This window comes from Heloderma suspectum, chromosome 10 (genome assembly GCF_057233095.1).
Source record: "Heloderma suspectum isolate Gila_16-S chromosome 10, 16-S_ref, whole genome shotgun sequence".
NCBI classification, from domain to species: Eukaryota; Metazoa; Chordata; class Lepidosauria; order Squamata; family Helodermatidae; genus Heloderma; species Heloderma suspectum.
This window is the reverse complement of record NC_139467.1, coordinates 6,744,629-6,759,923: the sequence shown is the minus strand read 5'-3', so window position 1 is coordinate 6,759,923 and position 15,295 is coordinate 6,744,629. Positions and strand designations below refer to the sequence as shown.

General features: G+C 46.8%; 1 protein-coding gene across 2 annotated transcripts in view; it reads left to right on the top strand.

Annotated features, from left to right (window-relative positions):
- The window catches only part of ACTN4 (actinin alpha 4), a 114,955-nt gene that overhangs the window by 55,659 nt on the left and 44,001 nt on the right, over nt 1–15,295 (top strand). For both annotated transcript variants that reach the window (XM_084814870.1, XM_084814869.1), the window contains exons 2-5: nt 3,483–3,597; nt 4,953–5,072; nt 12,819–12,905; nt 14,810–14,897. In XM_084814870.1, coding sequence (XP_084670996.1) covers nt 3,483–3,597; nt 4,953–5,072; nt 12,819–12,905; nt 14,810–14,897 — 410 coding nt within the window. The remainder of the gene's footprint in view (nt 1–3,482; nt 3,598–4,952; nt 5,073–12,818; nt 12,906–14,809; nt 14,898–15,295) is intronic.

The window sequence follows — 15,295 nt, the reverse complement described above, 5'->3', positions numbered from 1 at the left end:
CTGGGTACCAGCAAGGTACTTGGTATTAAATATAACCATATTACCTGCTTATAAACAGCTGCTTGCCTGCAGTGAGCAAAACTTGCCTCCAAGTGACCCAGCAGGGAAGCGTTTGTAAATAGGAAGAATGCAGGTCCTTTATTATTTCCAGACTTCCAATATGTTACAAATTCCTAAGGGATATGTGGGCAGGGAGACTAATAAAAATTATTGTGGGCTATGAACGTTTGTGGGCTGCTTTGTATGGCTGAACAAGATGTTTTGGTCTTCAGCAGTGTACAGTCTTGCCTCAGGGGTCAGACCAAAGGTCCATATAGTCCAGCATCCTGCTTCCCACAGTAGCCAATTGGATGCTTCTTGGCAGCCCACCAGTAGCAACTGATGCAGACAATAGCCATCCCCAGTAACTGTGTTCAGTAACATACTACCTCTGAACATTGATGTTTCATTTAGCCTTGATGCCTAATAGCCATTGATAGACCTGTCATCCAGAAATGTGTGAAATCCCCTTTTAAAGTCATCTTAGCCAATGGCTGCTACCACATCTTGTGGCCATGCATTCCTCAAATTACATTGTGTGAAGAAGTCCTTCCTTTTGTCAGTCCTGAATAGACTTCATTGATGATCTCATATATATATATACATATATATATACACACACACACACACACGTACATATATGAGAGTGAGAGAGAGGACTTCTTTCTATCCTCTTTCTCCATATCACATGTTCCCCTCAAATGTCCCATGGTGTCTTCTTCCTGAAAATGAGCGTGATGGCACAGATGGTGCATATGCAAGTTTCTGCAATTTTGGAGTAACCCAGAATCCCTGCTTACTTGCTCTGCTTTCAAAAGGGAACCTGAACAAGCTCACGTAAGTCCGCACCAGGCATTGTGCCCTTGTGGCTCCATTGTCAACCACAAAGATTTCACCATATGTGGAACTCATTCAACCGCCCCCCCCCCCCGACACACACACATGTATGCAGGCAGGAAAACCTTGTAAATGTCATGAGTTTGTTCCTTGGATTAAGTGGAGTTGGGAAAGGACGTAGTAGCAAAATCTCCAACCAGGTTCTACAGACAATATGCTGGAATTCTTAAAGTAAGTCTAGAAGGACACCGAACTGGCCAATGCACATTTCCAAATGCCTGGCCACAGCTGCTCTGCTGCAAAGCCTCCCTCTGCAACATGCCCCCCAAACACAATTTCCCCTACCTATACCTTCTTCACAGCCATGTGCAAGTGGGATTTCCTGTTTCCCCTGCAGATGCTGTTGAGGGGAGCACCTGTCCTCTGCATGGTTGCAGCATTCAGAGGTAGCATGCTTCAGGCTGAGTGAACAAAAGTCCCATCCCCCCGCCCCTCACCACTCTGCTGGCAGCAAGCAGAAGGTGAGACCTGACCAAAGCACACCACCCCTTGTTCCAGATAGCTTTGTACTTATATCAGGAAGAAGGGTGGCTTACTACCTAGCTGGGGCGTGCATGATTTGTACAGGGGTTGGAAGGAGAGAATGTGTTTCCTCCAGTGGCCATGCTGCCTGGGAATGATGGGAGTTGCAGTCCAGCACATCTGATAAACACCAGGTTGGGGCAGGCTTCTCTGGGGCTTAGGGGTTACCTACATTTCCTTGCTGATGCCACTTCCCATTCTTGGGGATTCCCTTGCCTGCATCCAAGCTGGACTAGTTTCTCTGTTGCAGAACACAGGGGCCAGTATGCAGGCCATCCAGAGTGCTTGTGGGGTTTCCAACCTCTACAAGGGACAAGGAGCCACTTCTGTTCAAGTTGTTTCCTACAGTTGGTAATGCTGTTTCATCCTGGTCTTGTTTTGCAAAATGCTAGTTCCCTCAAGGACAGAGAGCTTTCAGTGGTAGAGCCAATTCTCTTTCCATGTTAGTTATAGGCAGGACTGCATTTGATTCCATAGAAGTGTTACTTTGGTGCAAAATTCAACTTCCTGAGAAATGTGGCTTTCATTTAAAAAAAGTTTCTAGCCCTGATGGGTACAAAGATATGCTTCCAAGGCTTGAGGACTATGTGCACTGGAATCTCAGATACTAAAATGATGACTGGGTATGATTTTCCTTAGTTGGGGATGGAGCTTCAGTGCCATGCGTAGCTCCCCACCCCTCCCCTTGCCAGAACCAGAATAAACGATGCACAGTCGTAAACATTGTAGAATAAATCCTACAAAATGGTTCCGTGCCTACTGGTAGCAAAACCCAGTTTTTCTCAGCGCAGAACTTGGATTGCCTGGCTGCAGAATTGTCATCTGTTTAGCCTGGTCTGAACCAGTGGAGGAGGAGCACCTTGGCTAGTCCTTCAGAGTTCTGACTGAACCCTGGAGTGGATACACCACCCCACTGACATTAGAGCCACCAGCTTCCACTGGTCTGAACATAACACCTGTTCACGGGGAATTTGATGCCTTGCTATCCATTCCCACTATCACTTTTGGTGCACTTCCGATCCAATTGCCTCTCGCTGCTGCTGTAGCCCCGGTATCCATTTACAGTGCCAGTGATTATCAATGTGTGGAAACAGGTTTTCGAAATCAAACGTTTTGTTGGGAGTACAATAAGCTGCACCAGAGTCAGATTTTGAGGCCACATTGGCCCTCTGTCTGGGGCCCTCTGTTGGTACTTTGAGGGGCTTCTGAATGAACTCCGCCACAGGCAAGAATAATGGGCCAAGGGTGGCCAAATTCTGCACAGTCCCCTTCCCACTAAGCAGCAGCATGGGGCCTTGGAAGAGTTTCACTTGGGCGCAGCAACAGGGACCCCACGTTAGTTTGGGCCCACTGTTGCCTTGCCTTCTGCCCCACCCAGCTATGGTGCTATTGTGGGTGGAGGGAATTCCTCAGGACCAGCAAGATTTGGGAGTCTACTCTAAAATCTACTTCTGCCAGTGCAAACTTCCAAGAATGAATTGGGCAAACTGGGAAGAGGATATGTTCATTTTGCATCTGTGCAGCCTTCTTTGTTCAATTTCTTTTCAAGTGTTTTGAAAGGGATTGGGTCAGGGGCTAAAGAAAGGAAGATTTCAGCATAGGCACGTGAAGACGGAGCAACAACACTCTGCCTTCTGCTGTGCTGAAGAAGGAAAGACTGTCTTCAGGCTTCCCCTTGAACATGAGGACCAGAAGCACAGTCTCTTTCCAAAGGAGAGCTGAGAGTTGCAGAAGCAACAAAGCTCCATGTTGAGGCCAAATTCCATACCCTGTCTCATGAGGATTCATTGCAGCCCCCTTCAGTTTTGGAGTAAAGCCACAGCTATGCAAGTCAGAATGAAGGGGGAGCAGAGAGCTGGCACTCTGTGGACGTCTCCTTTCCATGCCAAAAACAGTTAGTTTGTGTTTGCCTTGGATCTCATGCTGCCTTATGGGAGCCAGAGAGATCAGCATTATACCAGTCTGCACATTTCAAGTCTAAATGTTCCAGAGCCTCATCTTCCTTCATTTTTCTCCCCCTTCAGACTTTCACAGCATGGTGCAATTCCCACCTGCGGAAAGCCGGCACGCAGATTGAGAATATCGATGAAGATTTCCGTGATGGCCTCAAGCTCATGTTGCTACTGGAGGTCATTTCAGGTGAGGCACTGAGTTGCTCGTGCTTTTTGAGGCACTTCCAAGGGTCCTCCTTGACCTCTGTGGGGCAACCTTTTACTTCTATTGGGAGCTCCTCAGGACCGGAGCAGACATCATTAAACATCCTAGGACAGCCTTCCCCAACCTTTGGTGCCCTCCAGATCAGTCGGACTACCCCTCCCATCGCCCCCAGCCTGCATTACCATGTTGGCTGGGGATGATTTGAGGTGTAGTCCAACACATCTGGAGGGCACCAGAGGTTGGAGAAGGCTGTCCTAGGATGACAAGATGTGACACATACATCCTTGGATTAGGGCCAACACCACAGTCTGTAATCCTTGCAATCAAATTCCCAGAACACTTAATAAACTTTGCTAGAGGTTTGGTTGGGAATCATGTGGGTTAGCCTCTTGACTACTTGCTGTTGGTGATGGATGCTCACTGTATCACAAAGAAATGTGGGGTGGGGAGAGGGATGATAGGGCAGGCTGGGTCTACCCTTCTCTCATCCTCTCATTGTCCAATTCTGCACTCTGAATGAATCATGCACACTGTTAATTTTAATCTAAATAATGTAATGCTTGTGTTTAAACAACATTTTGGGGTGGATGAGAGCTAACAGAACACCCTAGTGGCCTGTTGGCCCTGCTGCTGGGTTTATTACACCTATTTTGGCCCATCTGCACTGGCTCCCTCTCAGTTCTCCATTGTGATTCAAGGGTTTGTGTAACTCCAGCACTTGAACAGACTCACAACTTTAGAAATTAGTCCCAAATGTCAACTTCTTCATTTGTGTATGCTGTGTTGGACCCAGGCAAAGTTACACTTAATTTCTATTGATTTCAGTGGGAACTATTGTTAGTCATGTCTAAATTTTCAAACTGATTTCAATTGGACCTCAGTGAACTAACTAATTGCATTTTATTTATTATATTGGAGTCGCTCTATAATGAAATCATTCTCAGAGTGGCAAAACAGTAAGCAATTGAAATGTAAATCAGTAAATACAATCAAATAAACACTGAAGTCAATAAGTAAAAGCCAGCACAAATAACTATACTCATATCAGTAATACAACAAGCACAAGAGCAATCATATAAAACCACAAACACTGAAAAAAGAAAAACTTAGTCTGGATCCAGCCCAATGTCTTTGGAGAAATGGATGAATTAAAGAAAAGAATTAACCTGGCGTAACTTAGAAAGATTTTCTGCCCTTCTTGCGCCAGTAAAAGTGTTTAACCAACAAGACGTGTTGACTTTCTTGTGTCTTGCTAAGCTGGCATTCGACGTAACTGGGAAACTTCTGTGTTTTCTCACCCCAATCTCCCCCCCCCCCCAAACCCTGGAATGTTTCAGGGGAGCGGTTACCAAAACCGGAGAGAGGAAAGATGCGGGTACATAAGATCAACAACGTGAACAAAGCTCTCGATTTCATTGCAAGTAAAGGAGTCAAGCTGGTTTCCATAGGAGCCGAAGGTAAGCTAGCTGTGGTGGGGTGGGGGTGGAGAACCATTCTTTCAAGCTTTCCCTGCAACCCATCTTGCTAAACACTAAAGTATTTAATGGATGTTTTGGATTGCAAGCCCCTCGGGGCAGGGACCTATTCTCTGATTTTGTAAAAGCTCCATGATGGCTCTAGATAAGTAATAAATAACATATGAAGCTGCCTTAAGTCCATTTAGCCCAGCATCACCAATTTGGCCTGGTAGGGGCTCTCGGAGGGCTCAGGCAGTGGCCTTTTGCAGCCCTGCTAGCAGAGGCCCTTCTCCTGGAGATGCCAAGGATTGAACCCAGGACCTTCTGCTACTGCTCAGCAACAGCTCATGTTGGGCCCAGCTAGCTGCTGCATGTGGCTCCTCCCTCTCTGTCCTTGGACTGGGGAAAGGTCTGCAGTCCTAGGGGGAAAGGGGTGGGGGGTTATGCTACTCCAGAGCAATGTGGTGTGTCCGGAGGGGTTAGAAGTTGTTTCATATTATGTTATCAAGTTGCCTTGGTGACCTTGCTGGATCGAAAGATACTCTACCACTTGAGCAACAGCCCCTCCCAGGTTATGACTGGGCAGGGGTGGGTATAGAGGACACAAAAGAAACTGGATTCTGCACTGAAGAAGTATAAATCCTGCAGCAGGTGGCTCTTGACATATATCTAGCCCCACCCGTAAAGAAGCTGCTCATGAGCTTGCTTTTGATCCAGAACTCAGCTACCAACTTACCAAACTTGGGTGGGTTAATGTATCTGCATCTGTCTGGAGAGCCCTCTTGGTGTAGGGAAGAGCGAGACACACAGATCCAGGGAGGCCTGAGTTCAGATCCCCATGAATCTTACTTGGGCCATGTTAACTCTTTCTCTACTTCACAGGATACTTGGGAAGGGCAAAATGTTAACTCTTTAACCTACTTCACAGGATACCTGGGAAGGGCAAAATGCAAAAAAGAGAAAAAACACGCACGTGTGCCGGAAGGCTGGGGATACGTAGGAAATAGGTGGATCACCTGCTAAAGAGATTCTGGCATTCTGCTAGAACACAGATGGGGCTGTGAATGTGCTGGGATTCTGTAGCAGTAGGGAAAAAAACATAGAACAGAGTTCTGTGCACAAAATCCAGCTTCCTGACTAATTAGATTCCAGATTAGACATAATGGAGGCAGTGTTTATGTGTGTATCTGCCCTGTTTGTGTGTAAAATGGGGCAGGTGGATGGGAGGTGTCTAACTTTTATACCAAAAGGGGCATGCTTTAAGAGAGTAGCTGAGAGCCCCTCCTTTCTTTGCAGTCTTAGCACCCCCTGTTTCTTAGTCCCAGGCATTCTCCCTCTAGCCTAGTCCTGATATCAGAAGTGAAAAGCTGCAAGGAGAGGTGCTAGATATGATAGAGCTCTGTAAGCTTAGCCCTAAACATTTATTTAAAAATTAAAAGAAAATGACAAGTTTCCAGCCCTTATGTCTGCAAGGCAAGGCTATGTTTGTGCGTAGCAAATGCCTGCTAAAATCTCAGAATCCAGAGGCTATGCTGAAAGCTGTTTCTAGTACCAAAATACCTCCTTGCCCTTTTCCATGATTCACCAAGCTGAAATAAATTATGCAGAATAGGAAATTCTGTAAATTAGCCCAATTTATTCCAGCCACAGAATTTTGACTCCCTGGGCTCAGAACTCTAATGCACTTAGTATGGAGTGTATGCAGCCTGAAATAGAGTAGGCTTGGTGTAAAGCCTCCACTGTACATGTGGGTGTGAATGGCTGTGGCTGAGAGCCTTGAACAAGCTTTCTGGAAAGACACTGATATCCTTTTCTCTCCCTGTTCCCCATGTATGAGGCAATATGAAGAGCAGGTTGGGAGCCTGAAGAAAGAAGGAGCAAGCACACACACAGGCACACACTGCTATATCAGGGCAGCACAGTGTCATTGGCCCAGGGCAGGATTCATTTCTCCACAGCTGCTGGTTTTTCCAAACGAAATGCATCCAGTAATGCCCTCCTCCAAATCCAATATTTTCCTTTTGTTGTTTCGAGCTTCTGTGACTGATATTCCTTTGAGCCTTGCCAGATTTACATGCTGGCAGTGAATTTGTTACACGTTTTAAAACAAGCAAACAAAAATCCCCCAAATTCGTGCCATTGGATTTTTCTCAGCTTTGCAGTTCCTTACTCCTGGACCAGCTCCCCGCGCTCTCTCTCCACCCGCTGCATGGAGTTGGCTTGTACTAGGGGAAAAAAACCCTGAAAAATGTGTGTGTGGGGGGCATTTACTAATCCCTGCCCCCTGTATAGATTTTCACATCTGTACTTCTGAGGAAAAGATACAATTAGCCACAGTTCTGCAGTTAACAATTTGGCTGTTCTTTTTCCAAATCTGCATTTCAATTTCAGCGATCTCCACTTCTCCACCTCCTGGCCATCTGTGCCTCTCCCTTCTGCCCTGTTCTTTTCCCTAGTTTTTTCCCTTGTTGTGGACCCTTCCTTCTTCCAACCCTCCTTTCCTAACTTCTTCTGCTCCTTCTTGACTGTCTCCTCTCTCTGGCCACTTTTTCTCCTATCCTCTGCCACAGACTCTGTAGGCAGCCTTAGACAAGGCATACTCTTCTCAACCTTCTTGCTCACTCACTCTGTCCTTCCTTCCAGGGCTGCAGCAAAGATTACTGAGAACTGCTTTGAGGTGCTTTGAGCTCTTAAAAGGGCTAGATAAACACTAAATATTGCTGTGCAGGTCATAGAATCATAGAGTAGTAGGGTTGGAAGGGCCCTATAAGACCATCGAGTCCAACCCCCTGCTCACTGCAGGAATCCAAGTCAGAGCATCCCTGACAGATGGCTGTCCAGCCTCATCTTGAATGCCTCCAGTGTGGGAGAGCCCACTACCTCCCTAGGTAATTGGTTCCATTGTCAGATTGCTCCAACAGTCAGGAGGTTTTTCCTGATGTTCAGCCGCAATCTGGCTTCCTGTCACTTGAGTCCATCATTCCATGTCCTGCATTCTGGGATGATCGAGAAGAGATCCTGGCCTTCCTCTCCGTGACAACCTTTCAAGTCCTTGAAGAGCGCTATCCTATCTCCCCTCAGTCTTCTCTTCTCAAGGCTAAACATGCCCAGTTCTTTCAGTCTCTCTTCATAGGGCTTTGTTTCCAGTCCCCTGGTCATCTTTGTTGCCCTCCTCTGTACCGTCTCCAGCTTGTCTGCATCCTTCTTAAAGTGCGGTGCCCAGAACTGGACAGAGTACTCCAGATGAGGCCTAACCAGTGCTGAGTAGAGGGGAACTAGTACTTCCTGGGCTTTGGAAGCTATGCTTCTATTAATGCAGCCCAAAATAGCATTTGCCTTTTTTGCAGCCACATCACATTGTTGCCTCATATTCAGCTTGTGATCGACAACAATTCCAAGATCCTTCTTGCCTGCAGTGTTGTTGAGCCAAGTATCCCCCATCTTGTAACTGTGCATTTGGTTTCTTTTTCTTTGGGTCACTGTTCTCAACCTCAATTCCATGGTCTGTTCAACGGGAATAAAAAAGACGTTTGCTCACTATGGAAGGTGGTGAGCATAGATGCTCTGACAGGCCTTCAATCCTTGGGGTAGAGCAGGCTCTGAGGTGTCCACTGAACAAAGCTGGTTCTCGTTCGTGTTCTCTCTCTCTCTCTCTCTCTCTCTCTCTCAAAGACGGTAATGTTAAAGCTTCCTTGCTTCCCCAAAGATTTTGCTTCAGTCAGTCCTTCCTTGAGCTACTCATCTTTTTGCTGATGCTTAGAAAGACTACTGGCTGGTCTTGAAATGCCATCTAGCTTCCATGACTTAAATTCACCTTCTCTCATCCTTTTTTATTTGAAGTCAACAGCTATTATAACTACATGGGACCTCCTTGTACTGGATGCTGGGGAACAATGAGGTGGCCGCCAACATGGTCTCTTTCTGAGCTTCCCTGAGCTAGTGGACTGGCTGCTCTTAGAAACTAAATGTTGGACTAGTCCAGCCTTCCCCAGCTTGGTGCCCTCCAGATGTGTTGGACTGCAACTCTCACCATCCCCGGCCAGCATGGCCAACACATCTGGAGGATGCTAGGCTGGGGGAGCATGGGCTAGCCAGGTTTTGGTCTGAGCTAGTATACTTAGGTTCTTCTATGCCAGCTGCTGACGCCTTACAAGTCCTCCAACGCCAATTGTCGATGCCAGATAAGGCAGTAGCTGCAGGGCCTGCTTCCAATTTCTTTGGAAATCTCACTTCCTTGCTACTTTATCCTTTCTAGCAATGCTAGACCAGGACTAATCCCATCGTGTCCTTTAGGGTTGCCCCAAGGATCCAGTATCGACTCCCTTGCCTTTTGGGACTAACCTTGGGAAAGGAAGCTGTCCTGTTAGAACCAAAGCATGTTCCGACAAGTGCCATGTTCATGCGTCAGGCGTGGTATCTTGAGTTACAGAAGCGAAGATTCACCAAACTCATCACCCTTATGCTCCCCCCCCCCCCCCGGCTGCCGCCCTTATGAACACTCTTTGGCGTCTCTGCTCAACATCTCCGTCAGCATCTCCACTTTACTCCTTCCCAGTTCCAAACATTTGCTTGTCTGGGGCGTGGCTCTGGCTGTCCCAAGACACTCATGAAATTTCATGTTCAGCTGCTCCCAGAGATAGCCATCATCTCACACCAGCCGCTGGCTTGGCCTGGAGTATCTCCCCTTAATCTTCCCAGTAGCTGAAACATTCCAGTCTCCTCTTCTATTGTGTCTGCTGTTTGAAAGAAAAGGCACAGATTGCACTGGAAGACCAACGGCAGCTTTCTGACCTCCTGGGTGGCTCAGGAATAAAAGGCTGTCTATAGTCTGTGCTTTAAAGCAACAACAACACAGAAAACAATTCCAGGTCCAGGCAATCCACACTCTCCAGTTTCCATAAACCATGCATGACTGTACTTATTAGTTTGCATAATCCCACCATTTTTAGTTTTTTTTCAACATAATTTATGCTGCTACCTCTAGTCATAAGGAGCAGTAAGGACCTACTTAGAGCATCTGGAATTAGGAGCGAGCAGTGAAGTGGCCAAGTTTGCCAATGACACCAAATTACTTAGAGTGGTTAAAACAAAAAGGGATTGTGAAGAGCTCCAAAAGGATCTCTGCAAACTGGGAGAATGGGCATCCAAATGGCAAATGCAGTTCAGTGTAAGCAAGCGTAAAGTGATGCACATTGGGGCAAAATATCCCAAATTCAAGTCTAACCTGATGGAATCTGAGCTAGCAGTGACTGACCACCGAGATGAATGAGATGTTGGGGTTGTGGTGGAGAGCTTGATGAAAATGTCAACTCAGTGTGTGGCCGCTGTAAAAGAGGCAAACTCTGTGTTAGGCATAATTAGAAAAGGAATTGAGAACAAAACTGCAAATATCGTACTGCCATTATACAAATCTATGATGCGACCACACTTGGTATACTGTGTACATTTCTGGTCACCACACCTAAAAAAGGATATTGTAGAGCTGGAAAAGGTGCAGAAAAGGGCAACTAAAATGATCAAGGGGCTGGAGCATCTCCTCTATGAGGGAAGGTTACAACAGCTGGGATTGTTTAGCTTAGAAAAATGGAGGGTAAGGGGAGACATGATAGAGGTCCACAGAATTATGCCTGTTGTGAAGAATGTGGATAGGGAGACATTTTTCTCCCTCTCACGTAATACTAGAACCCAAGGTTGTACCATGAAGCTGATTGGTGAGAGATTCAGGAGAGATAGAAGGAAGGACGTCTTCACACAGCACATGGGATTCGCTACCTCAAGATGTAATGATGGCCACCAATTTGGAACTACTTTAAAAGGGGGTTAGACAAATTCATGGAGGATAGGGCTATCAGTGGCTACTAGTCCTGATGACTGTGTACTATCTCCAGTATCAGAGGCAGTGAGCCTATGTACACCAGTTGCTGGGGAGCCTGGGCAGGAGGGTGCTGTTGCACTCATGTCCTGCTTGGGGGCTTCCCTTGGGCAGCTGGTTGGCCACTGTGTGAACAGAGTGCTGGACAGGATGGACCCCTGGTCTGAGCCAGCAAGGCTCTTCTTATGTAGCACCAAAGCTGCACCCACAGCCACGTGAAATATTACCCTGCTGCCCCTTTGGCTACTGAGACTTCACCAGGCACTTGCCATAAGACCCAAAAACTTGCTTTAAAAAACAACAACCCCCAAAAATGAAATGCATGAAGGAACACGGGACTCTTCCTTAACCAGAATCAGACCATTGGTCTACCTAGCTCAGTATCATCTACCCCAGCCTTCCCCAAGCTGGTGCCCTCCAGAGATATTGGACTACAACTCCAGTCGTTCCAAGCCAGCACAATTAGTGGATGTATTGGCTGGGGGAGATCGGAGCTGTAGTCTTAACAGAACATGGAGGGCGCCAGGTTGGGGACCACTGCATTACAGTGTGCCTTAAGTCTGTGACACCATAGGTACACTATAGGAGTCTGCCTTATACCGAATAAGGCCGTTAGTTTATCTAACTCAGCATTAATCTACATACACTGAGTGGCAGCAGCTGCCCAGGATTTCAGGCAGGGGACTTTCCCAGGAGCTGAACCTGGGAGTTTTTGCATGCAAAGCCTGTGTTTTATCACTGAGCTACTGCCCTTCTGAACGGTGAACTCTGTCCCCAGTCCACATTGGCCACATAGGCACAGAGCAGTAAGCTAGGGTTCTAGTTAATGTTTTACCTCTCACCCCTCCTGCTTCTGGAAATGAGTAGTTTCCAGGTGCTCTCGCTCATCACCCCTCCCAGACCAGGGCAGTAATTCCCACACTATGTGCCCTGAGATCAATACATTAAATATTTAAGGGCTTCTGCAAACCCCATGTACTCCCCCCCTCCAAGGAGTGTGCCCACAACATGTCTGCCAGACTCTTTGTTCTGGCCTTGCCGTTTTCTGTTCAGTCTTGGCTGTGGGCAGATAATTAGTTTGCATCCAGCACAATTTGGATCATCCAGGCACTTGAGATGCAGCAGGATTACTTTCTCGTGGAGGAGGAGGCTGCCTGTTTTGTCTCTGTATCAGTCAGTGCCCTGGGCTGGTGTCTTTCTCATTGGGAGGACATCCAGTGGAAAAAACAATGGCCTGAATCTCTCAGAGGCTGGGTAATTCTCAGCCTTGCACACTCCAGGTGGGAAATAAGTGGCTTCTCTTAATACAACAAGGTGTGCCTCTGCAGTCAGCAGGCTAGGAAACCATGAGCCGCCCTCTCCAGAGAAGCAGCTTCCCTGGATGTGTTCGGCATGGTATGTCCAACAGAGAGAGGGACGAGCAACTTGCGGCTCTCCAGATGTTTTGGCCTACAACTCCCATGATCTCTCAGCATTGGCTTTGCTGGCTAGGGCTGATAAGAGTTGTAGATCAAAACATCTGGAGGGCCATGAGTTGCCCATCCCTACTCTATGGGAAGAAGAGAGGCCTTTGCCAAAACCTCTTTTCTTTTTTGCACTGGTTTGGTAGGAGCAAACCAAGCTAAAGTCTGGGTCACCCTTCACAGCATCTGTCTAGCCTTTACACAGGGGCACCTGCAAAACACTAAGGGGAGATGCACATCTCCAAACGCACTAGGGGCCACAACTGGCAGCAGCTCCTTGGCACACGCCTCTTTCATATACTGGGGGTTTTCTGCAGGGAATTCCAGCGTAAATGCACCCACGGTGCCTGCTGTTGAATTGACCTCAGTAGCACCCGCCCCAATGCTAATGCTCCTCCCGTCTGCTTCTAGAAATTGTCGATGGCAATGCAAAGATGACCCTCGGCATGATCTGGACGATCATCCTCAGATTTGCCATCCAGGACATCTCCGTGGAAGGTAAGCACTGGATCTCTACTGTCTATGTCAGAAGACCCGCCGCATTTCCTGCTGGAGTGTCAGCACCAGCCGTATGTCCAGCGCACTTAATATCCAGGCAAGGAACATGGTAACATGCAAGCGGCGAAGCACTGTGGTGATCCAGGACGATGCCCATGCCTTGAGCTGCTTGTTCCTTTTGCTTCTTGCGTCCAACTACATCAGTTCCAATAAATCTTTCACACTGCAGCTGCTCAGTCAGTTGCAATAACCCTCACTTTATTGAGCGTATGGCTCTGGCTGTTTGTCAAATACCTGCTCTGGGAATGCTTGTCAAGCCACAGTAGGCAGCTGGAGGCTTTGAGATCGAATCTATCCCCCCAAAGACTTTCCACTTGGCCCCCAGGATAGTCCCTTTATCATAAGGACACCTACACCATCTGCTATGCACCTCAGCCATTTTAGTCCAAACTGAGTCACGGGCAGCAGGCCTGTTAACCCTCTCCTGCAGCGTGGACAGGAGGAGAGGCTTGGCAGAGGCGTTTGGTCTTATTTCCTAACTAATTTTATTTCATTTTGAAAGGAAAATACAGGCAACAAAAAAACACAGAAAATACAACAAAATCACTTAGGGTGCAATCCTATGCATGTTTAGACAGAAAAAAGTCCTACAACTCCCAGCATTCCCCAGCCAGCCATGTTTGGTGGGCCATGCTGGGAGTTGTAGGACTTTTTTCTGTCTAAATATGCATAGGATTGCACCCTAAAAGAATATAGAAACTCGCTGATTATAGCCCTTGGTATATCATAGATATGCTAGTAGGTCAGCTAGGGTAAATTAGCCTAAGGAGAAATTCACTAACTCTGGATATATAAGTTAAATATAACATACACACACAATACAGAAAAAGTATAAGCATCTGTACTTGATTGGAATGTTATCAGAGCTTGAAGGGCTTCCACACAGGAAATAAACAGAAAGCACAGTACTGTTGTATCTTTTTTTAAAAAAAAGGATTCCTTGCTTGCTGAACTTGCTGAGTAAGTTTGTACATAGTCTCCCAAATTGTGTCATAGAATAGTAGGGTTGGAAGGGGCCTACAAGACCATTGAGTCCAACCTCAGATCTCAATCCAGTTCTGTTTTGATGGTTGCTTTGGAGACTTCCAGTTATGTGTCATATATGACTTTGCTACTGTATTCAATTGATTAAGAAGATTTTGTGCACTTTGGCTTTACCCAGCCCATGATGTGGGAAATGGGAAGTGGTAGTGAGCAGCTGAGGGAATGTGTCCAGGAAAAGCAGACCGGGGAGGAGATTGCAAAGAAAGAAAGAAAAACCCTCCACCCGCCCTGCTCACCACTCCCTACCCCCACCCCCAAGAAATGTCCCCTGTCCCTGCTTTGCACTTCAACAGCAATTGCAGGTTAGGAATCCTGAGTTTGCTACTGAGCATCTAGTTGCATCATATTGTAAGCAGACATCCTAGTATACGCTTCTGTTATGTTACACTTTATTTCTATGCTGCCTTTCAGCCAAAAGGCCCCCGAAGCAGCTCCCCAAAATATACAAGTACAATATCAAACAATACACTGTGGGCTTTGTAACCTTTTTGGTCCTAATCCTGCCAAGTACCTCAAAGGAAGTCTTAAGGGCCACTTCTTGGTTCCGTTCTTGGATCTGTTGCTTCCTGATGGGGAGGCCACATGTCTGCCGTGAAGTGTAAGAATCCACATCTTGTGGTGTACCCTCAGCCCTCTGTGGAAGCAAAGACAGTCTTGTGTGACTTGGCCTTGAACTCTTAGGATGGTAGACTTGCCTTGGCTCCCTCCCATTGTCTGTGCTACCTTGGATTAAAGTTCTATTTTTGGAATGCATCCTCCTGTGGTTACCATTGTAATCTCCTTTATTTCTTTGTGCGCAGAGACTTCAGCTAAGGAAGGCCTATTGCTCTGGTGCCAGAGGAAGACTGCTCCCTACAAGAACGTTAACGTGCAGAACTTCCACATAAGGTAAACTGTTCAACATGGTGCCTCTTGGGGACATCAGACTTTACCTTTCCAAAAGGCAGAGGTGGCCATTTCTCTGGCTGAAATGCCTTGCCCACTTCGAAGGCTGCAAGAAATTGCTTCTTGATGATGGCTCCCCATTAAGGATTCAGTTCACAAGCCCAGCAAACAGTAAGGCTCTAAGAGCTTTCTGCTCAAGCCAGAGACCCGGAATTTATACAAGCAGACATTGCTCACTGGGGACTTAACCAAGCCACCAAACCTCCTTTTTAAAAAAATGGTGTTCATGCTGGGGTGGCTAGATAGCTATTTCAGAAAGAACAGCCACATTGGAGAGGGGGTGGGAATGATGGAGCCTGATAAAATAGAACATGATAAGAGTTGTGCTGGATCAGACCAAA